We start from the raw sequence: 24,562 nt of genomic DNA on the forward strand, positions 1-24,562 counted from the left end.
ATGAGCTAAAGCAGCATCACTGCAAAAAGTCCTGTCTGTATCCCAGAAAACGGAGTAATTTATAAAGGTAAAGCCATTTGGCTATTTGAAGAAATGCAGCCAAGTTAAAAGAGTTAATAGAGGTGATTCTGGACAGCTTCCAGCAGCTGAGCTATTAATAAAAACAATGGAAAAATGCCAAAAGATCTTCTGTTTTCTTTAGCAGTTAGTATACATTCCTTTAAACTTTTAAGCTGCAAAACCCACAGCTACCTGTGCAGAAGGTCACTTCTAATTGAGATCCCTTTTCAGAGCTGTCTCCAGTGTGTCACTCATAAATATTCTGTTATTCTGTTGTTCCCTGTCTAGAAGAAAAGGCTATTGAAGGCTTTGATTTTTTCCTTGCTTTCCATCCTTTTCCCCTCACCTCTTAACCATATGCTATATGGATGACTAAAACCCACTTTGTCTGCACTGATGCTTTAAGGACTTCAAAGTGGGACGCTTAACGTGCTTAAAGCAGAGTCAGCCTTTGATGATAAACATGCAGGCAGAGTAAGTCTAGAGAAGCAGGATGCATAGTCACTTGTTGTTAGGCATTCTCACTTGACTGAATCTGTGAATAGAAGCACATGGTCAGACTCAGAAATATTTTTTCTCTTGCTGTTTTTTTAATTCCTCTGCTGAGACAGCCCAGAGCAGTATACTGCAAGGATGTGTTAGACATCGAGCAATTCTCCACAGTGAAAGGAGTAAACCTGGACCAAACAGATGATGATTTCTATTCCAAGTTTTCCACAGGATCCGTGTCTATTCCATGGCAAAATGAGGTAAGGATGTGTCATAGTAAAATTACTCCAATAAAACCCCTAACACAGATGGTTTTAGAGGAGCTGTATATTTCCAGTAATATATAGCTACTGCATAACTTGCCAGACTCTAATGATTTCATGAGTTACAAATGGCCTCTTTCAAGATCTATAATGTACCACAGATGTCAAGTTCAGGTGACTGTATCTGTTGGCTGTGCATATTTGTGTAAATTGGCAAGGATCCTACTGTACTTCCTTCTTCTCCTGTATTTCTATGGAGGTGTTTTGACAACAGCTCTGAGGAACTTCCGCAGGATGGATGGCAGTCCTAATGGACTCCATTTGTGATCCTCATCTCACCCATTGTTTTGTACCTGCAGCGGGTCCCAGCTGCAGCAGTTGACTCTAGAACTTGAACAGCTCCTGGGTTTCCAGATCTGGGTCTTTGTTTCTGTTTGATATGAAAACAGAATCAACAGTTGATTTCATAATACAGATCTGGATCAAACAGCAGTTCCACTTGGGCAGAGGGGTGTTAATAACTGGGATTTTTTGAGTCTGCCTGAATATACCTAATATCCTCCACAGTGAAAAAGAAGAAAAGACTAGAAAAGTGTGTGGGGCAACCTCTAATAAGACTGATGTGCAAACATACAGAACAGATTCAGCCTCTCTTTTTCATACCTCCTATTTACCTTCTATAGCCACCGACAGGAATTCAACTGTTAACTCTCCTAAAACATTGCTCAAGCTGTTGATGGCAGATAGTGATCCTGATCCTGACTTTGAACAACCTGGTGCTACTGGAATCTATTTAATGCAGATGTGTCACTCCTTAATTTCTTTCTTTCTTTGTTTCTTTCCTATTGTATTCCACCAGATGATAGAAACAGAGTGTTTTAAAGAACTAAATGTGTTTGGACCAAATGGTACTATTTCACCAGACCTAAATAAAAGCTTCCCTCCAGAGCCACCCAAGAAAGGATTGCTACAGAGAATATTTAAACGGCAGGTGAGGTCTTTTATGACTAAAATAAGGAACACCAGTATAGATGGCCAGTGTCACATACCATGTTATGATGGTATTTTTGCTATGATAAAGACAGAACATCTTAGAGAGGGCTGTTCATCACAGTCCAATTGCCAGTTAGCTGCCAGTTTCCTGACTAATACTGCATATCCCAGATTTGCAGATATCCTATGTCACCAGAACCATCTTTTTTCATCAGCTTTGTTTCCAGTGGTTGAAAACTTCTTACCCAAACTATTTTTCAGTGGTATGCTGAAATGCCTTTTGAAATGGTTATTTGTTTTTTATAAATTCCTTAAAACTCCTTGATTTATATGTTAAAAAAGAAAAGAAAATGCAAAAGCTGAGTGAGATAGTCAAGGCAGGAAATCGAGGCTCTAGAAAAGAGAACAGACCAGAGAGTATGTGATATACAGCTTTCATGTGGCACCATGGCACAATTTGCAAATCCAAATAACATTCTTAGACTTATGTATTTCTGTAGGGTTAAAGTCATGCCTCAGCACTGTCAGGTAGCCTCTGTATTAGTCAGATTTAGTAGATACTGATGTTTTGCAATGAATTGAATTTATTCCTGGAGTTCAAGTGAGTCTTCCTCAAGAACTCCCATGGTCCTCCTGACCTAGAGAGGACTACAGGTAAGAACTGAAGAGTATTTTACAGCCAGAGGTCTTCAAACAAATATCTTGCAGTACAGTCAGTACATTATCACCATAAAATTAACAATGTTGGGCTAAAAGAAGCTTGGCATATTTGCAGAAGCTAATTGTCATTGTTTTCCTCTTTCTATAGCATCAGAACAATTCAAAGAGTTCTCCAAATTCAAAGGCCAGTTTAAATCACCACATAAATTCAAATCACGTAAGTTCAAACTCCACTGGAAGCAGCTAGTTCTGACTCAGTTTTATGAAACGTTACATCCTTCCACTATAGTCTATGGAGCTTCTATGGATGAGAGAGCATCCACCGTTCAGTGAAAAAAAAAAAAAAAAAAAAAAAAAAAAAAAAAAAAAAAGGATCTCCCCAAAATGGAGATTTTCTACCCATTCCTTCCAGTGGAGCCTCGCATTTTATGAAGAAATTTCCACTCAGGTCTGTTTCTGGAGGTGGCACTCAAGACTGTGTGAATCAAATTTGTCTATTTAGAACATTGCAATAGAAATTCAATGAACATGACTACTTGCACGTATTTAAATAGCATCATACTAGAACTGAATTTTGTCTTTATTATTTTTAAAGAAAAGTTTTGTAAATTTCTCTATTGTCTCAGTTTACATTTTGTACATTTGTATTTAAATGAAAGTCAGACTTTGGAGGTGTATATTTTCCAAGCAGCAGCTGTAAAGCCATGTGTTTTAAGACATTTTTTTAAAAGAAAAAAAAATGTGACTCAAGACTTCCAGAGCCTCAAACGAGAAATCATTCTTTTTAGTAAATCTAGAAAATTATTCATAAATCACTTTATCAGACTGGGTTTTATTGACATGCATTTTTATGGAACAGTTTATTCTTAATTATTTTACATCTGTATATTTGGTTTACAGCAACACTGCATACATTTCTCCTCTTCATTAATTTGTAATGTCTCGCATTAAATGCTAAAAGATACTGACAAGGCTTTGATGTATTCACGAATACTACTTGCTATGCCTAAGGTTTGTGATGTCATTGGACCAGCACAGCTGAGATTTGCACTTATTTACGTTGTTAGCTCATCATAATTTTCTTGGTTAGAAAGAGAACCCTATTTTAAACTCTTCTCCTTCACTGGTTTTTGAACCATTTCTGATGACAAGAAGAACAAAACCGAGTGAGAGGTAACCAGGAAAGCAAATGACCGTTTCTTTTTCAAGATCTTGAAACCTGCACCCACTGAAAGTAGAGCAAAACTCTAAGTGTTCTCAGTGCTGCAGTCAAAAGTCCAAGGCCTTTCCACAGTCGCTCATACCAACCAGGTAGCAAGAAAGAAATTCAATAGTCTGGTTTATACTGACCGTGAGATTCATGTCAGCTCTCTAGAGCTGAGCTGTGAAAATTCGGAGCGGGATCTGAGCTGCTTTTGAGCAGTTGCAGAACCTTTAAGTTGTGTCTGCATTTAAGAGTTCTTTCACAGTCTTGACAGACATACATGACTCATCCCCTCAATTAGGTCCTTGACTTAATTGAATAAAATGTTAGTTATGAAATGACACTTCCCACTTTTGCTTCCATCTTTCTTTGTACAGGATCCTTTAACCATTGTTGAAGACATTGTTCCCACTAGTATAAACAGGATCAGTCAGGATCAGTAGCAGTACCTGAGACACCCGAATTACACTTTTCTCAGGCTACCATCTATCATTTTTAAGAATGCCAGATCAAAAATATGGTTGCTTCCCTTCGACAGGAATTGGAAAACCTTTGTACCCCCAAGTGCAGACATGATCTCCATAGACTAATATATTCTGTAAAACAGGTTTGTTCACCATGATCATTACAATGTTGGCTAAAGTAGACGGATGAGTTCACTCCTTTCGGTCAACGAGGAACTTCTGATGCTCAGGCTGCTGTGTCTAAAGTCCTGTTAGGTAGCAGTTCTGTTATCCCAGGGTACCAGGAAGCACTATTCCTGAAGAAGTCTAAGTAGCCAAAGTTCATTAGTCTATTAATTTATATCTTCTATGTGGCCAATGGAGAAGAGTTAAAAAATACAGGTTAGCAGTGGCAAAGGTATGAGTGAGTCACAAAAATTACATACTGGAACACCATGAAGACATGAAGGAAAGAGATAGGACAGAGTCAGGATTTGCATAAAGCAGCTTACAGAGAAAAGGAACTAAGATGGGGCTTTGGTGCCTTTCTCAGAAGTAAAATATGTTAAGATGCAAGTCCATATAATTCCAAAATCTCCCATTTTTCCTGGTCAATGGGACATGCAAGAAAGCTGTGTAAGTGTGCCATAACATCACCAAGAATGTGTTTGCTTTTTTTCCTTCAGATCAGTGTGGCACAGAAATTCCTTTTTCCCACGTAGATGGTGCTCAGGGAGAGCTTCAGCCACTCTCCCATGTCAGATGATGGCATTGCAGACCGTACAGAACATGCAAGATTGTAGAGAGATAGTAATAGGTCTGAATTTTGAGTAATTTTTTCTCTCTGGATCATCTGCAAACCAAATCTATAATGGTTTCAGCTTCCCGATAGGAGGGGAAAGAAATATTGTAGAGGTGAAAGCCACTGCGTTTGGAGGGGTCTATTACCTCCAGTTCCATTCTCACAGCCTGATGGAAAGCCACCTAAGTCAGCAAGATTCTGGTCAGTCACTTTAGCATGCTCTGCATGGACATACGCTTGCTCTGAGAGGTTTTCCCAGGCCTTCTTCAATGACACGTAGGATTTCAGTTGCTTTCAAGACATGTAGGTGAGAAGTAGAGGAACATATCATAGCCAGACCACTGATGTGTATCAGTGCACCTGAGGCAAGATGCACTTCTTAGTTCATAGAGAGCTGCAAGGGATGCGCAACTCAAATCTGTTTTTGTCTTCAAAAAGACTTCACCTTCTAGCAGCATTGTACACTTTATGTTTGTGCACAGTCATCTGACTTCATCCTGTGCACAGATGCTAGGGGTAGGGGGTGCTGGCTGGGGGACTAGGGTGAAAGACGAAGCTCTTTTCTCCACTACCGCCATTGTCTCACTTTGCAGCAAGAGATGAGCGTATTCCCCCATCAGAAAAATATGGCTGAGAATATCTACCTACCACATGGGGAAGAAAAAAGGACAGCTGGAGGAAGGCTTAGCCCATTAATGTTTCATGGGATAAATCTGTTAAGACTGCAGCTATTGGCGCAAGGGCTTCATTTCCTACACGTTACTAGTGTGGCACATGAAGACTAAATTTTCTTTTTTTGCCACCTCCCATTTGGGAAATAAAATCCCAATAATACAAAACCCTTATTGAAAGCTGGTGAGCAATTTGCAAAGAGATTGTAAACGACCTTATACCTCTTATATGCTGTCTGCCTTAACTAGCGGTGGATTACTTTGTTATACAACAACAGTGAGTAATAGCAAATGTGCCTTCTCCTGCTCTCCTTTCAGCTGGGACAGATCGTTACTCAGCACCTCTAGGACTCTAGCAGTGGACACACAAGGACAGTGCTAAGTCCTGAGATGACAAAAGTGGCATTCAGTGATACTTGGAATTTATAATGCTAAGGTTAGAAATCCTGAATCCTCCAGATGGTGTGGGAGAAGGATGCTTATGCCCACCTGAAAAGTCAAGCCTGGATCCCAGCCCCTTGGGAGCAGTGAGTGAGTAAAGGAAGAGATAGAAAACTAGGTTGTTTGAGGGAGATTTGATACCGCTTCCCCAAGTGTTGCTATTCTGTCCAACAAACTTTAAACAGTATTATGATGCTTGGGAAGCAGAATTGTCGTACTCTTTCAGTATCCAAGTCCTGACAGATTTGATCAATATCATATATCACTAATGATAATGAACAGTCCTAGGAATCTTATAGTCAGAGTCTGTCTACACAACAAAACCTGCAGGATTGTCTTTTTCATTGCCGCTTTCTTCTTTTTCTTTTTTAATATATATATTTATTATTATTCAACTCATCAGACATCCAAGACTGGAGAGGAGTCACAGTCCTCTCACTTCCATTATGTGACCAGGTGCAATTTGAGCACAGAATTCAGGTCTGAAGCCCTGCCCTGCATAGTCAGATATCTAGAGAAAATTGGCATTTGTCTCTGTGGAGCCAAATTCAAAAATACTAGGAGCCACAGGTGTTCAGGGGCTTTGAAAGAACATAATTATAATTTCATTATACAATCTTGGAGAGCATTGGCAAAGTGAATAGGTTTGGGTGTGGGTTTCCACATACCAAAGGAGAAGAAAGGAGTAGTTATTTAATGGCTTTTTAAACTGATCAATTTTCTGTATCTTCTTTCCATTTATGATACAGATTCTTTCAAAATGTGATACAGATGTTCAACAGTTATTTTCCACAATGTCTCAGTGTTCACTTAAGTCTTCTAGCATTTTTCCCACCCTCTGGTTGGACGAGAGGCTTTTTGAAACAAGTGACTAATGAGGGGAAAATAACAAATAATAAACTCTTACGTGTGCACTCTTGGCCTAAATTATCTAAAAAGAAATTTTTACAAGAACAGCTATGACTCAGATGTTGTTTCTGAACAAAAACCTGGTAAAGGTGTAAAGATAATCAAACCAAAAACGTCCTGGAGATCACAGTGAATGTTAGTGGATGGCAGAGTTCAATATTGCAGTGTTCACCTGGCCCTACTGCCTAGTAGCTGGCAGTTTGGGATGGCACCAGGTATCCATAAGAACAACTTGACCTGTCTTGTTTTGCAGTCATCCCCTCCCCCAAAAACAGTGACGAAGAGTGCCATCAGCTGTAGGTAATCAAACTTTGCTGACACAGTGATGTGTCTGATTACAAGACACTGATTCTTAATTTTGTTCAACCAGAACTCAGGTTCTAACTTGAATTCTTTGCTTCCTCTGTCAAATCCAGTTGCTATTAAACTTTTTCAGTAGAGAAGCCTCAGCTGACAAGAAAACCAGAAAAGCAATCTGTAATATTAATAACACCATCAGTAGGACAAGAAAGAGAGGGTCTGAGCTCTGGAGTACAGTGTGAAAACTACCACAATGTGTGTGTCTTCAGCAAGTGTCAAATGGCAATTATTATCTCACATCACTGCGCATTCTTCCTTGGTTCATAGTATGTTATTCCTAGTTTTGAGTAATTTGGAAATTGCATACACGAGGTCATATTAAACGTAGAGTTGGGCTCATGGCTCAGAGACAAGATCACCTCTGTGAGGAAGTCAGACATAAGAGCTTGGAAAGACAAGTAGGGACCCATTCAACCTGCACAAACAGCCGTCACACAGGTCTGTGTTCCCAGGGTCTGAGCCTCAGCCAGGAGCTCTCTATGTAGACTTGTCTGGAAGAGCAATAAATGCACACTCTTATAGCACTTCTCATGGCTATCCATGGAACAGGTGGCTGCAGGACAAGATATGGGTGTTTTAATCTCTGCTCCACAGTTGTGTTTTTTTTTTTTTTCAGTTCAGTAGCAAGATGTAATACTCACTTGTTAAATATCTCAATGCAGATGAGATCATTCATCAGACATTTCTAGACACTTCCTGTACAATCTTTAAAGAGGCTGGACTTTGCTTTAAAAGAACATCCTTGGGTTAGTCTGTCTCTTGGGACATCTTCCTTCACATATGTAGCATGAAGCACAAAGTGGCCTCTGGAAGCTTTAGTGGTCCAGAGTAACATTAATAGTACTTAGGTGCCAACTTCACAAAAACACCACTTGGACGCCTTGGCTGTCACTGCAGCAAATAAGTCTGGTGGTGAAGGGAGCTGGAACCAGAGACTTAAAGGCTCTCCTGCCTGAGGATGGCCCTCGTCTGTCTCAGGCTGCAGGGAAGTACGTTTGGCATTGAAGTTTGGAAGAATCTGTGCAATGGCTCTGTTCAATGCCTCCATGCAAAAAGGAAGGTTCCAGAGTTGTCTATGTCAAGCCTTCCACAAATATGAGCTGCAATTTAAAACACTAAACGTTACTTAGAGTAAGAGTAGTAATGACTAACAACCTTATGCTAAAGCTGAAAGGCTATGGAAGTTTAAAACAATTACTCACTTTCATGTGCTGGGCAGGAAACAATCTCTTTTAGATATACTAAATAGTATTATTTATGTAGTCCTGGCTGGTAATAACTTTCTGCACTTAGCTACAAAAAGAAAAGAGGAAGAAATCGGTCCAGAGAATGTTGCAATTTTATTTTTTGTTAGGAAAACTACCAAAGAAGGTGAAAAGCCCACAGCATGCCACAGTATTATATGCTCACCTCCCCCAAACTTATCCGTGATAATACAAATACAAGCTGCTGCAGTTGATTCAGCTAAGCTAGTGTCCTGTCAAATGGGTTTAATGAAAGAAACAGTTTTAAACAGATCATTGCCTATTCACTAAAATGAATATTACTGCTTGTGCAGAAGTATTCTCCTTGTTTTATGTACGTGGAGCCAGAAGTGGTGGATTGTATTCCTATTGCACCCATGTTTTACTTCAATCCCTGGCCAAAACTCTCTGCAATTCTTCTTTCCCATTCTTGAACATGGAGGGATGCTCTCTATCTATCAATAGAAAGCACTTTGGAGTCAGTGCATAAAACAAATCAATACCAATTCTTTGTATTATTATTTAAGTGAAATAGGTTTAATATAGCTGCTCTTATTTACGTGACTATGGAGATGACTCTTGTAAATAAGGGCTCTTTTTTATTATTGGTTTGCCTTAGTTCTGTAGAGATATAACAGAACGCACTTCACTTCTGTAAAGCCATCTCCAACAGAAGATGAGATGACTGTAAATGTTAAAGTATTCATTTCTTATTTGAGTGCTAGCTACTAATTGCAGCATTCAGACGAGCACTTCCTCTTTTTTATATTGGAAACAATTATAGGAAGGGGACAAAATGACATTCACTGGTTCAACTTCACAATCTTTCTCTTTTTGGCCAAGCCTACAAACGAATTCCTAGGTACCAATTAAGTGAAATGCTGTGTGAAGTCACAAAGATGCACGCGTGGCAAACATTGGGTCAGCTCACTGCCCGTCTCTGAAAACAAAGAGGTAACCACATGCTGGGATCAATGGACTCCAAAGGGGAACTCCAAGTTTTCTGGATAATCAGCGGTCCCGTAGAGAGAAGATTCACTCCCAGAGAAGAAACATTTCAGGTAGTGGCTGGATGACAAATGTGTTTTCCTTTCTCATCACCTCACACGCAGCTGTTAAATATGTTTATTAGCAAGCTCAAATGATTTATTTCATGTGTATCGAATGCGATCTCCCTTAATTGCATTTCTTTTAAACACTGGACACTCTTCTGAAAGACTTAACATTTTAGCCTTATGAAGGTGAAAGTTGTAAAAACTTTATTTTGTGTTTCTGAGCAATGTAGATAGACCTAAAGATTTCATGAATTATCATGTGGTTGCCCATATCTGACTAATAATTAAAGTGTAAAATTGCAGTTTCATATTAGGGTTAGTCTTTTCACCTGCTTCAAAAATTAAAAATCATATTTGGTATATAAACATACACAGAATATCCTTCTGATTGAATTTCAAGAGCATATCCAGGATTAAATGTTTTTAAGCACTTCTAATACTGTAGTCTATAAGAGGAGCAGACACTTCTAAAGCAATGTTAAAAGTTGTCTTTCATAACTGAGTCAACAGATCATTTTTGTAATAAATTAAAGCAAGTGTTCTCAACTAGAAGAACTAGTGGCTGTTGGTATTGTACAAAAAATCATTCTAGTATCCAAAGGGTTATGGGTGGGGAGGGTCTGTTTGGTTTTGTTTCTCTTTCCAGGGAGATCTTTAACATTGTTTGATGAAGCTAGTTTCATTTGAGATTGTTATTGAAGATAAAGGCTTCTGTGTTCTATGGCTGCTTGGATTCTTCGTACATAATGTCCTAGCAATGTCACAGTGCTGCTGTATCTAGATCAAACCACTGTTTTGATTGTTTATTTTTTTTGTTTTTGTTTTTTTTTTTTTTTGGCTTTTTTAATAAATTCTTTAATTTAAATACTTGAAAACTATGGTTTGCTTTAATGAGGCATGTAATCAAACAGGGCTTCTTTAAGTCCTTAGGATCTTGAAGATGACTTCAGTGAGAGTTGCAGCTCATATCTTGCTAAGTTCCTTTGTGACTTTGTATGTGTTAATAGTACTGTCTTTTTAATTTTCTGACCCATCACATTTTCATGGAGATTGAGGGAACTAAAAACCAAATTGAGGTTGTATATTCCTTTGCGGAAGTTCAGATTCTCATCTGAAAGCAAGACTGTATTTTCCCTGAGTTGTCCTGCCTTCCTTACCTCCCCTGCCTTCCTCTGCGATACGAGCCTTCAGCCAACACAACTCTTTATGACCTTAAAAATAGGTTGAATGAAAGGATGACAAAATCACTAGCAGGGGTGTGGGCTGCTGATCACATGAACTATTTTTTGAAGTTGCGCATTGTCTGATTTATGAGGCCCTACAAAGGGCTTTGTCTAAGCTCCAATTAGGCAGAGAGAAAGTGTTTAGAGAAAGAAAACAACAACCATCAAAACGTGCCCTTTGGTACTCTGTACATAGAGGATCTAAAACAAAGACAAAGTAGCTGCAGAATCACTAGAAGGAAAGTTATGCACCGCTTTTTCTTCAAGAGGAAAAAGACAAATCTTTCAAAGAAGCATGATGAATATTTTTATGAGCCTGCTAATGGCAAACAGTGTTTGCATCAAGTTTCATGAAAGAACATTGTGAAAACAGATTATCTGCATGAAAGCAGCTACATCCAACAGCTATACTCAGTAAAACCTAAGGTAATAGACTCCACAAATTCAGGTCATGCATATTATCACTTTCCAAACAAACCAAGCCATTTTTCACAAGATTTTAACAATCTGAGAGAATGTGAGATGAAATTTTATTACTTCTCTAACAGTTCTTGGTGGTTTTGTTCTCTCTGTATCTTGATGTCCTTTCCGTACAGCAACATGTTCCCTCTTGAGAGATGTAATCTTCCTTAGATTTTTCCACTATCTCTGGCATGAGATGTTCAGCTTCTCAGAGAAAAGTCATTACGTTATTTTGAAGGAAATCCAATTAAAAAAGAAAAAAAAACAAAAACATGTCAACTTTTTGAATCCCTTAGGGGGCTTTGCAGATGAAAAATACCATAAATGGGCCTGACTCTGCAATTTCAAGTCCATGGGAGAGGAGACAATACAACTTTCTGCCAAGTCAGTGTCTAAATTGTTGGGTTTTGTAATTCTGTTTCATATCTGGTATAGAGTAAAAGTCAAAAATAAAGTGAAAATAGGGCCTATTAACAATTGGTGCTCTGACTTGCCCTGAGTGGAGAAGAGTAACTGCTACAGATGCTGAGCAGCTTCAGTAGCCCATTTAGAGATGCTTGGTTAAACTTTACCTCACTTTCATACTTAATTTTTAATTACAGTTTATCACTGCTAAATTGTTTCTTAATTAAAGGAAAGTGGGTTCCTCTGCTGTGAGTAAACTTCAGCAGCATCCTAACAGTGCAGGCCTCCGTGTACCTCTGTTAGCTTTTATGGCAGAGGCTTGGGATGCCATAGGGATGCTCCAGACCTGCTAATCTGGGGTCATTGCAGTGTAATAAAGATGAAAATATCAGAAGCAGGGAGGCAGGTAGGCTGCTTTTTTAAAAAAAGCTTGCAGATACAAAATGACTTGCCAAATTAAATTTTAAAAGCATACATTCAAAGGTGCAAAGCCACACACTTAAGAAATGCAAGAGCGAAGGTTGCCTGTATTCCATTAATGTCGTTCCCTTGTCCTTATGCACTGCTATTATTATGCCTTCACATAATATGTTATTATTATGCATTCACTCCCAGAAGAGAAACTAACCTCTGGCAGATTTACAATGAAAACCAGATGCATCCTCTCTATGGCATCTGCTAATACGTTATGTGTGTCAGACTTTCATTTAAGTCTAAAATAAATATTTTCCTCCAGGGAAAATCTCACCTAATTGGCTGCTCCCCTCCATTTGCAGTGGTAAGGCAAAATGCGAATTCTGAAAAATTCATTTAGGAGAAGTACATACTGCTCTCTCCCATAAAAAAGGACCAAGAGCTTTCAGTACCCCATCTCTCTTCACTTAGATGTTATTGATCCCAAAATTGGGAAGGGGATGTGGAATGAATCTGATCGGTTTCCTTTCCCTTCTGGAGTGCAAGCTTTTGGTTGTTTAGGGACTGGCAGGAGGAATGAGAGAGATTCCTAAATCTGTCCTCTCCTCTCCACATATATTCACTCCTACACTCTGCTTCCCTGCTCCCTCACCTTTCTGGACAGATGAAGACAAAGACAGAAACATGAGGCCCAACAGCTGAGGAGGCAGTGCAGAAGAAGAAATATTTCTACAGGTAAGTGAGTATTGGAACAGGGAAAGTATGAGCTGCAGGCGGGACAAGACACTCTTCGAGGCAACTTTCAAGGGTGCTGAAGAAATGGGAGGAACAGGGAGGTAAGTGTGGTGGAGAGAAGTCAGCACTTGGAGAGATGAGGTCTGGTCAGAAATGTGGCTGCACTACTGCTCAGGACGGAACTGGTGACATCTGGAAGGCAGGTAGAAGGACACGGGAGAAAGGAAAATGTTCCTTGCTTCTTTTGAAGCATTTGGTTCCCCCTTTTAATGGGCGTGGGTGCTCTGCACCATCAAACGGCCTTTGAAAATGGATTAGAAAGTAGGTACCTTTTGAAAGAGAAAAGGGGTGAGGGGTGGCATATTTATGAGAATAAAGGAACTTCCAATTCCTTTCATTCACTGCAGGTATACCAAGCACGCTAACAGCAAGTGCACACAGTGCTGAGGCTCTCACTCTCACTTTGCTCCCACCAAGAGAAAGAGGAGTCTGATGTGTCCCCATCAGCCAAAACTACTTTTATTAATGTACACATCTGCAGACAGGGTTTTGTGCTTGGGTCTTGGCAGAAAGCTGCTGCTGCCAGCCCAGCTACTGCTCTATTCTGCTATTTGGACTTTGCAAATTGATACATTCATTACCTAATTTTTCCAGCTCCGCTTACTTGTTAACTCATATTGAAAAATCTGAAAGTGAAGAAAGAAGCATCAGCTCAAACTAACACTGTAATGATAAACTTATTGCTAATTATACTACAGGCAGTAGTAGTGCTTTTTAGAAGCTTGAAATAGTTACCCTGCTTTGGGCCTGGTCCTTGGTCGGTGCTCTGTAGAATTAAACATTGACATTTCGTGTAATTGAAAAATGTAGCTGCAGCTGGTGTTGTATACTTAAATAACCACTATAAGCACTAAAATACAATAAACAATTTGAAGCTCAGATTACATTGAGAATTTGCTATGTTGTCCTCATATTTACAGCAGGAAAGTGGGAAGGATCCTACCCTCATAGTTACTTCCATAATTCTTACTTAAATGCAGCTTTCTTTCCTCTTTGTCCTTGTAGTTCTTTTTAAAGGTTTGTGAGCCCGCACATGAAACCATAATGGCTGATCAGATTTAAAAATAAAACTTACATCTGTCTTTGCTTTTCCATGCACCAGACACTGCTACAATGATCCACCTGGTGATTACAACATGTGGCCACAAAAGAAAATCAATCATTTCTCATCAAGTATTTGCATCCATACAAAACATCACCAGAAATGAAATGGGTTGAAGTGATATGATAAAAAAGCAAGCCTTAAAACAAGTAAAGTAAATTGACAGGACACAACAGTGTTTTTTCAGATTAGCTAACAGAAAATGCACATTACCAGTAAGAAACCAATCTGTTCCACTGATGATAATCACGTTTTTTTTTAAGGCAACTTAAGAATTCAATAATATGTGCATGCATTTCAAACACTGTTCTCTGTGTATAGTAATTTAAGACTATTTCACAATTTCACTGATTCTTTGAGGAAAATAATTGAAAATAAAAATATGTAATGTCAATCAAGAACACAATACGAGAGTACATTTTGTCCCACAAACAAACATATTTCTGTGTCAGAATGAACTAACACACATGAGCTACTTAAGTCAGAACAGTGCTGAGCAGGAACAATTCTGCATTTTGAGGACTGTAGGAGTAGCTGTAAACAGCTCCAGTGTTATTTTTTTTGCACTAACGCTTCTAGGGGAGCAGCTATGTGCATTGTTAAAATGTCCAAGAAGTCACCCTTGTAGAGGTCCAGGACGTTCTGGGTTTCCTTTGGATCACTACGCTCCATCACTTTCTTGTTGTCTTGGTTTGCTGAGCTGCAGGATTCTTCAGTCTCCGTGCTACACCCAATCATTACCACAGCACTGCAGCTACTTCTGCGCCGAGATCCTCTGCGGGTGAGGAAGGGGTTCTGGTTCTTGTCAGCAAATCCTTTCGTCTTCCTATTGGACCTCTTACTTTCATAGTTCCTGAGCTCCATTAGCCTCTCGTTGAAATACTCCTGCAGTGGTTTGTCACGGAAGCCACTGCTGGTTGCTGGGTTGCCTTTCAAGTAGCCTCTTGAAGAGCTCCCCAAGCAATGGGGTAATGAAGCTTTGTTTGGAAAGCTGTTCATCTGTGATGAAGAGCTCTTTCCTTCCAAATCCTGGAAAAGTTGGTTGAAGGATGGAGTTTCTGAGTTATTTCTTGATAACTGTTTAAAATAGGGGGAAGGGAGAGGAAGGGTTGGGGCAGAAGGGAGAAGGGAATCTGAATTAAATTGTGCTGGTTTAAGTAGCAAAAGATCTTAAGTTTATGGTTCCACACAGTAAAGAGTTGTTATGGAAAGTTTTAGGTTTTTAAGCTATATTTCTTTAATTTAGAATCTCTCACCTGCCTGTATTAAGAGAAGTTCAAGTTTATCCTTTCCAAATCTCTTTAGCCTGTAGCTGCTGTTTCCCATGATTAAAATGTATGATTTTTTTTTGTCCTTCTTTACTCCCAGAACTGCAATTTTCACATATGATATATTTCTACATCCTGAAACTACAAAGTTTACAGTTATTACCCTGCAGCATATCATAGATGTGCATGAAGTTTTCTTCTCCTTTCCTATCATAGGAGGCCTTTCTGCCTGCTAACGAACCATTTTCATACTTCAGCTACTTGAATAGTCAAAGGCCTGATCCAGCCCCTGTTGACATCAGAGGGTGTCTTTATGTTGATTTCAGGGGAACACCCGTGCTGTGAGTCTTTTTATTGACTGTGAGGGAAATCAATGAGTGCCAAAAAATTTGCTAGAAATTCACCACGTAAAAGATTGCCTTTCCATGTCCACAGTTAAATGTCCCCTGGGTTCTCAAAGTTACTGCTCTGCCATTTCCATCTTCCTCACACTTACTCCAAGACACCCCAGCCTGTCTCAAGCTAGCAGGAACAACAGCTGGTTTCTGTTTGCCAAGTTAGACTGGACCATGGCTTTTTCTTCGCAAAATCTTAGCTGTTCAGCTTGAAGGAAGAACTGCTTTGTATTATATTACTGTTTCAAATCAATAAAAACTTTACTGTATGTAGACAATAACCTTCACAGCAGGACCACGGAGCATTTTTCACTCATTTATTATGTCTGACAATGCCTTTGGTATCAAGAAAATGATCATTCATGCAGTTTTTCACAATTGCTCATTAAGTCCAGATACTTGCTAATGGTTCTGCCACAAATCTGGTTTCAGAGCCCAGCAATGTCTCAGCAGGGCACTCCATCATCAGCATTTGGCAAGTTGCCTACTAGCGATGAATGAAAAACGTTGAGTACAAACCAGGAATAGTGGGTTGGACATGACATGTAAACTGAAAAGTAATCAAGTTTTTGATCTCTCACTATTCCATCACATTCTGGAAGGGACCCAGCAGAACTAATGAGCCTGCCTAGAGTGATTGTGCTTTTGGAGTAAGTTAGGTGACTGAAGAACACTAAAACTTGTCTAAAAAGTAGTCTCTCCTTCCTAATTCAAACCTTAAAAAATACTTTAAAAATCTTGACTTGATAATGTATCGGAGTATAACTCTCTAAAATTCTGCTTTTCTATATGAAAACATAGCCCAAAACTTATTATCATATCAAATATCAATTTACCAGGAAGCGGAGAAATAACTCTAAGAGCAGAATAGGTAGTAGTTGCCATACATTTCAAAGAGAGTTTTTGCATACAAACCTTAATGTCTTGGAAGCCTGGGTACTCTGGGATGATGGGCAAGGTACACATGCTAACACTGTTTGACCGCTTTTTTTTCATCGTCTTACGAGAGCAAGCGCAGTTCCTGGAGAGATGAGATTGTCCCGGAGCAGCTGGATTTTCACTGAAATTAAATGCTTTACAGTCTTTTATGTAGCAAGTTCTCAAGCACATCATTGAGGCAGGTCCCTCCATTTGAATGCGATTCAGGAGCGTTTAGAAGCAATCTGTATTCCAGAACAATTCCCTCTCTAGTTTTCCTCTAATACATAATCTCATACCAGTGAGTCCCTTGACAATCCGTGGGGCTGAGTACCTGCAGACGCAGAAGACCAAGCTCTGAGCAGTATGTCTCTTGTGAAACTGGGTTCTTAGAGATCGCAAGCAAGTGATGCCTTCACTGAAGTCTGAAGCTCTCAAGCCATTAATGCTGCTTTTATCCTCTGAAAGCTCTTCACGGAAGGCTGGTAAATTCAGACCATGAACGTAAAGGGCTCAGGTGAGGAGGGATTTGCAGGGATTACAAAGCTGCACCTTCTGTCAATAAAGTCTCACGCTGTCCTCTCAGACAGCCTAATGTGACGCAGCAGCAATTAAAGAAGATCAACAGCCTGCACGCAAGAGTGCAAGAGTCGTCACTTGGCTTATATTGGAGCAGGCAGATCACTGCCTTACGACTAGGGGCTCCACAACAAAAAAACGTTAAGGGCTTTGGCCCAGAGAGACAAAAGGTGAGTAAGTCAACACAACCAACAGCTAAGAAAGAGAGCGCGGACAGCTATAATTAAAAATAAAATAAATAGATAAATCTTCCAAGAAATTCTATGCCACTAGGCATCCTCAGTGTGCTTGGAGGTGGGCCACAGTCCTGGAGATCTGAGATGACCCAACTGCCTTGCTGTTTGCGTAGCCATGTCTTGTATAACTAGAGAGGGGTGTGTGGCCTTTAAACAGCCTGGCTCCAGCAGCAGCTTGGCAAGAGACCATGGTAAGAGTGAGGCTTCTTTCAGCCAAAGCCATGAAAATATTCATAGTGAGAAACAATAGCTGCCCTGAACAGCTCACAACCTAAGTAACATAGAGGAAAGGCAAGCAGGGAAACAGCTCCATAGTTTTGATTTACAGATGCCTGAGTGGTATCATCACTAGAAACAGATAAATTATGTAGTTGTAATAACTGGTGAATTGTTAACTTTGGCAGCACTGGGCCGCTTACTGCCCACAGCACCAGTGGATGTCTCCTGCCACTGGGAGGGCAGCACCTTCCTCCAGCGCCCCGCTGCAGCCAGCCTGCGTGCAGAGCGCTGGAAGTGGGAGAAGAACTGCCTCTTCTCAATCACGTGCCAGGGAGTAATTGCTGTGCTCACCGGTGCTTGTGAAAGGTAGCCAGAGAGGGGATTTACATGCTCTGAATATGTGCATGTAAAGATATCCTGCATGAGCTAGAAATCCATATCCATCCAGGGTGTCCATAAATATTTGCATCCATGCATTCAGAGCACTGACCGTGAGCTGTAAAGAGCTTTGGATCTTATCCACGAGACCATCAGCAGGATTTGGGTTACTGCTCCAGCCTGTCTGGCAGATGGCAGCTTGGCAGGCTCAGGGCAGAACCCGTTGCAGCAGCGCCCACCTCACTGTTGGACAAAGCAGGTCAGGCATAAGTCAAGAGCTCACGTAAACAGTTACATCCACACCTTCCACATCCAAATGCACACATGCAACGTCACTTATTACCAGCTCTGGCTCTGGCATGTTTGATTTGAGAGTAAAATGATTCTCAGGCAGCTGTGAAAGCTCTCAGAATGAATGACCATTTCAGCGACACCCACACCAACATACCACGGATCAGTGTCTGTGTCCATAGCTCCATGTGAGCCACACACAACTTCAGATATGAGGCTGACAGAAAGAACTTGCATGTGGAGATGTCACAGTGCTCACAAAATAATAGAACTTGAGTCATCTGATGCAGCCCTGATGAATTGCATTGTTGCATACATACTGGTACCTTAATATGTCAGCACAATGTGCCCTCGCTAGTAGTACCTGAGAAAAAAATACATGGCATTAACAAAGCTTCTTGGCACCAAATTTCACTCTAAAAGTCTTTCCTGGTGCCATTTATCATGAGGGAAAACAAAACCAACCAACCAAACAAACAAAAATAAACCCACCACCTTGTTTACTATTCCTTCCCAGATCTCTCAGAAAATCTCTGAGACAATGTTGTTTTTCAGATATGTTCCAGGCAAACCTGGATCAATAAGTCACCACGGCCAGGCAGGAGGTGGGTCCTACCTGTGAGTCTTCATGCCAAGTCCCCACATCCAAGTCTAAATTGCATCAACCATGCAGAGACAAGTACAGCGTGAAATGTGACTGGTGGCAGAATACACCTTACCCTGTACAGAGAAGGGGCAGAAAAATAATCAAAAACCAACCAACAAACAAAAACAACCAAACAACAACAACAACAAAAAACCAGAATCAAATTAATTTCACAATTTCACTAGTGACAGAGAGTTTTATTATTTCCCAGACCAAGGCATTCATGGTACTGCCCGCAGTTGCAATCTGATTCACAGAAATAAGAACTGTGCAAAATAGCTGCCATTGACAGAGTTGCTTTGGGAGCTGTGATGACATATTGTAGGTGTACAGGCTTTGCAGGGGTCCGGTAAATGCACCGGTTATTGTAGACATGGTAGAGTTCCCGCTTTCCATTTACACTTGCAGCCTGAAAACCCCTCATTATCAAAATTCATTCCCTCTTCTCCACGGAAAGCATTTGCCTGGTTGAAGTGAGACACCAGCAGCTTTTAATCTGTAATTGCTCATTGTGCTTAATGAATCTGAGAATGTGACACCGAGTGTGCCACTTGCGTGGAGCTTTACAAAGAGTCCCACGTTCCCGTTTTAATTGGAGGTTCTGGTTCTACTCCCGCAGCCTAAAATCAGAGCTCACGGAGACTGCTCTTTTATAACCTCTTGTTCCTTCTTGTACCATGTCATTACTGCGTGCAGTGGGGCCAATGTACTTCTCTCGTCAGCAAAGCTCTTTGTCCCATTTAACATGAAACTTTACATTTTCCTTTGATCCTCTGGTGAAAAGAAACACGACTTTCAGCAGCGTGTAGGTTTCAGTAGTTACCTACCTTATATCCTAATGCTTTTACACTTTTAAAAAGTTTTTTTTTTCCTTTTCCTTTTTTTTTAAATAATGGATAGTTGCATTCTTATAGCATTTCTCAAGTCAGATAAGCTCAGATTGTTTATCATAGTTTGCACGAACAGGTTGTGGCCATGAATCCCAGTTTTTCTGCCTTGGGAGTAAATCACTCAAAAGAAAAATCACGCGAGGAATTGTTTACATTTCCGTGACCTCTACTTTTGCTAAATATTTGCATTTTCTCTGCTGTCCCTTCAAAAAATAAGCACTGGTCTATTTTTATAACCAACACTTCAGTATTATAAGTTAGGTGAATGATTTATAACATTGCTAATTAATCATAAACTGCAAAAGAGATAAGTGATTTTTGAAAGCACCGCTGAGTGACACAGATAATTCAAGTCCAAATCCAAAACCGGATGTGGGGTCCAAAACCAGACCCAAGAACCGGTTATAGGTAGATTGTGTCGCACTGTTTTTATAAATAAGTAAATTTCCTTGTGGCAAAAAAAGATGTTATGCTTATTTAATGATATTTTCTATCAGTGTAGTGACTATTTCCTAGTTAGAGATATCTAACTTGTGTTGTAAAAGTACCGAGTAACTCCCAGAGTATTAGCTTCATGAAGCTACAACACTTTGAAGGTTACAAAGTTTTATGCAACAAACAAGAATAACCTCCTTCTCCACCATTTACACCAGAGTAACTTCTGCAACTGCGATGTGCTGACCTCTTACTGGCGTTAAGGTACGCTACGTCCCTTCATCCCCAGAACCGGGCCTTTTGTCAAAGCAGGCACCCACGTCAGGCAAATGTGGTCTGCCTTCTCCGAACGGCCAGAGTCCCGAATCTGCTGCTCACTGTGTTCTGGGTCGTGCACTCGGTCACCCCACACTCCCTGTGACCACATTTGCCACTAATTTAAGACTAATATTTGTTTGTATTTGCTCGTATAACATTGTTTCTAGTATTTCAATACCACTGGCATTCGCCCCGTGCCTCGTCCTTGGTTTGTCTCCGTGCAGCGTGCAGCAGGCAGAGCAAGGCTGCTGCCATACCCCTCACCTGCCAGTCCAAGCATGGGCTGCTTTGGCTGACAAAAATCCCCAGTGTGGCAGGTCTGGTAACTGCTGGAGGATCGATTCCTTAAATGGAAGTGCAGCTTCTCGGATCTGTGACGTTTTCCTTCTGAGAAAAATAATCTGCAGGCTGGAAAGGAGGGGAAGCTGGACCTCAGCTGGGTCACGATGTGAAGGACCGGCTGAAAGGCCCATGTGTTGAAAATATCGCGAGCTAGACCCTAAAAACAGCATAGAAAGTTGAAAATGTTTTGTGATGTTTAATTCATTTTCTAGAGGTGACGTCAATCAAGGGGCATTTGCTGCTGTATGTTTTCAAATTAAACCTGATGTTTCCATCTAATTCCCTGAATCAAAGAGCTGCAGCTGCAGCTCTGAAAGCTCTGAAAGCTCTGAAAGCTGCCACAACGTGCACCAAAATCCAGGAGGGGAACACCGTTGCTGTCTTGTGAGGGTGGGTGTGTAAGCAAACTCACAAAGAGAACAAAGTGAATACACTGAAACCCTTCTGCCTTGCTCTTAAAGGGATGTCTCTGCTGCGGTACACTGTCCCCGTACTATAAACATGCTCAGAGCCAACAACAGTCCCACTGAAATATCCCACAGCTCAGCAAAACCATTGTGAGCTGCTGCATAAACCAGAGCTTAGCACAGGAGCTTTCCTACATTGAGCTGACACTGAGAGCTCCAGTATTAGGTGACATAAAGTCTCTAATTTTTCTGTCAAACTGCGAAAAAAACTGATTTGTAGCACTTGAGAGCAGAGACGGGGAAGGCAGCCCCAAATCCTCAGTTGCAGGGGAGCAATAGCAGTGCTGCCTGTGAGCAGCCCTCCCCAGCCCGTGCGAGGACGGGAAGGGCTCTCTGCAGTCCCCGCTGAGCCTTGCCCTAAATGTGCCTCCAGCCCCAGCAGGACACACACAGCCCACGCTCCTGACGCTAGCTTGGCCACCGAGAGGCCTGAAGCGATGCAGAGAGGTGGGAAAGAGGAGCGAGCAACGCGCCAGCCCCGTCACTTACTGACCAAGGAAATGACCAGGCTTTGCCAGTAAGCGAGGGAGTGAGGTATGTCATGAAAAGAGAAGCGGTGAGCTGCTCCTTGCCCAGACACGAGGGGTGACGGTGTGGGAGCAGAAGTAGAATTGCAAAATGTTGACTCAAAATTTATGGCTTCTGAGGTCGCTCAGTTCCTCGTTTCGAAAAGGCTTTGGTCTAGCCCTAAAAAGAAGCCAGAGCTGTATCACTGCTTCTGCATTCGGACTTCCCCCGGGTCTGGCTGGTATGACTGTGTGTCTTCTGCCCGTACCTCCCCTCCACTTGCAAAAAAGGCAGCGTGTGTGTGTGTGTGTGTGAATCTATACACCCATTTTACTTGGCAATCAAACCTCTGATCTCACCCGCACTCTTTTGACCTCGGACCAAGTTCCATGCGTCTCTTGCCCTTTATTAGATGGCTAATACTCTTAAAAGAAGAAACAGATGGCACCCGTCTGCGGATGTCAAGTGCTCGCCTCACGTGGCATGTTTACTGCTGGATTTTCACCAGAGTCCTGGCCCACATAGCTAGGTTTTTGTCTTAATCACCAGCTTTGGACCTGAAGCAAACATTCACTGACTGGGTTGAGCCACAATTACATTTCTGTCTCTCAGTGCTTCTGGTTTGGTTCTTTTTTAAAATCGACTGTACAGGAAAGGGATTAGGGATGCTTAGAGTTCAGGAAGTTGAGCATTAAAATCTGAAGTTAAAAAAAAGATTGACGAGGAATAATGCATGCAAGAGCTGCACTCCTGGGGGAGGGAGTGCAATCTAAGAGCAGAGCTACAAGAAGAGAAGATCCACGTTTCTCAGGACATGTGAAGTTGACTTGGGAGCACGTTTCCACTGTGGGTGTCCATGATTAACACTCCGATTTGTACTCTGCTGTCCTTCTGGACAAACCGTGCCAAGTGAGTATCTCACATGGAGCAGAGAGGTGTGAGAGGTGTACCCCTTGTGTCCTGGGGTAAGGCAGCTGTGAAGCCGTGAGGTTTGCCACTGCATTCGCCAGAATGAGGATCTCAGGGCCTGTCTTTCTTTGTCTCTTTTCCTGTTTCTGTTTGAGTACATGTTCCTGAGCTTCCTGGCTGGGTGACTGACAGCACAAGGAAAGTGCTCATCCCTCTGGGCCAGCAGTGCTCGCTGTGGAGTGTCCTTGTGCCTGCCCGTGTTAAGGGTGAATTCACCTGAACCTGTTGACCCTGGTGGAGTTTTGTAGCACATTTACAACACTCCACGTCTTCCAGGAGAGCGCTTTAAAATGTATAAAAGCCACCTCCTCCCTCTGTGAGGGCTTACTTCTGGAAGCTACAGGTGAACACTTAATGGCAGCGCTGACACTGCCAGGTGTTTCAGAAGCATTAAGCTAATGCGCTTATCCCACAGTGCCTCATCTGCCCACCTTTATCCCATTGACACTTCTAAAGCAGGAGGAGGAATTAGCAGGGTAGAGAAAAAATAGAACAAAAGTCATATTAAAAGTCATAATGTGGTGACGCAGGGACTGCTCCGCCAGACACATTCCTTTTGTCTGTGTTCTGCACCTGAACTGTGTTGAGCTACAAACCGAAGAGATTAAGCAGGCTGAGGCACGGTGTCAGAGCCTCCCCGTATTCAGCTGGGTGCCTCAACAGGCTCCAAACTGCAGCATTTCTGTCCTCCTGCCCTCACCAGCTAGGGGTGTTGCTTCCTGGGGACAAAATGAGCTGCAAAACACCAGAGCAATGAAGAGCTGACAGCTTTATCAGCTGCACAAAGTGACGTCAGCAATGCAGAGCAAAAAGAGGGGGAAAAGAGTACCTTCTGGCATCCCTGTATTTTTAGCTGTGGTAATTGAATCTCTTTTTGGAAAGTGCATAATAATCTACAAAACACCGGTGTTTTCTTGTCTCACCTCCTCACAGCTGTTCTGATTCCCTATCTGCTTTTTTTGCTCAGTGGTATGTATTTAATTTTTCCTGGTGCCTACATGCTGTGTTTGGTAACAAGCCCAGATACCAACACATCATATCCCTTCCTCCCGTCTGCTCCATTCCCACTGACTCCCCCCATCTTCCCTCCACACTCTGCCTCCTAGATCCTCTCTGTTCACACACACACAGACAAACCTGACTCCCTACCTCAGCTTCTGCGGCTCTGACAAGCCCTCCATCTAGTCCATCCTTGCCACGGTTGGCCGAGACCCATAAAAAATGGTGGCAAAGAATGAAGTTGACAGTATGTGAGCTCGGTTTTAATACTCCACCTCACCATGGCTGTCTGCAGAAATTGCTTCTACGAAGAGGAAAGCAAAGAGAGATTAGTATTGACATGTCACATCAGGGATAGCAGGTGGATATTCTAACAAGTGATGCTCTTTTTCCCCAGGTATATATGGAGTGAATGTCTGGTATTCTGCACATCCTGGAAACAGCTCTGCTTGCAGCTCTCTCTCTCTTTAGATAGAAGCAAGGAGGAGGGCAAGCTGCAGTATCAGGGCAGTATTTACAAGTCAATGACAGCCCATCCATGATGTCAACTCTTATCAGTGCTATCACAGGCAGAAAATGAGTCAAGAGCAAGATCAGCAAAGCCAGGTTGCTTTCCTTAGGACTGCTCCCTTCGTATCCAGAAAAAAAAAAAAAGTCATTTCTGGGACAATACTGCTGTAACTGCTTCCTGCCTAGCTGGAGAAGGAAGG

General features: G+C 41.5%; 1 protein-coding gene and 1 long non-coding RNA gene across 6 annotated transcripts in view; one reads left to right on the forward strand and one right to left on the reverse strand.

Moving 5' to 3' along the window:
- Positions 1–10,469, forward strand: part of GRK5 (G protein-coupled receptor kinase 5) — a 175,432-nt gene extending 164,963 nt beyond the window's left edge. For 3 of the 5 annotated variants that reach the window (XM_080597411.1, XM_080597415.1, XM_080597414.1), the window contains exons 15-17: positions 672–809; positions 1,672–1,803; positions 2,614–10,469. In XM_080597411.1, coding sequence (XP_080453537.1) covers positions 672–809; positions 1,672–1,803; positions 2,614–2,712 — 369 coding nt within the window. In that variant the 3' untranslated portion in view covers positions 2,713–10,469. The remainder of the gene's footprint in view (positions 1–671; positions 810–1,671; positions 1,804–2,613) is intronic. The other 2 variants (XM_080597412.1, XM_080597413.1) reach the window with 2 other exon arrangements.
- On the reverse strand, positions 7,870–16,930 carry LOC308197256. The gene is made up of 2 exons (XR_013952699.1): positions 16,574–16,930; positions 7,870–15,072 (listed from the first exon to the last, which is right to left on the reverse strand). It is a non-coding gene; the product is annotated as an uncharacterized lncRNA (long non-coding RNA).
- Between the last annotated feature and the right edge of the window lie 7,632 nt (positions 16,931–24,562).

This window comes from Anser brachyrhynchus, assembly GCF_964034855.1.
Source record: "Anser brachyrhynchus genome assembly, chromosome: 6".
Classification (NCBI taxonomy): Eukaryota; Metazoa; Chordata; class Aves; order Anseriformes; family Anatidae; genus Anser; species Anser brachyrhynchus.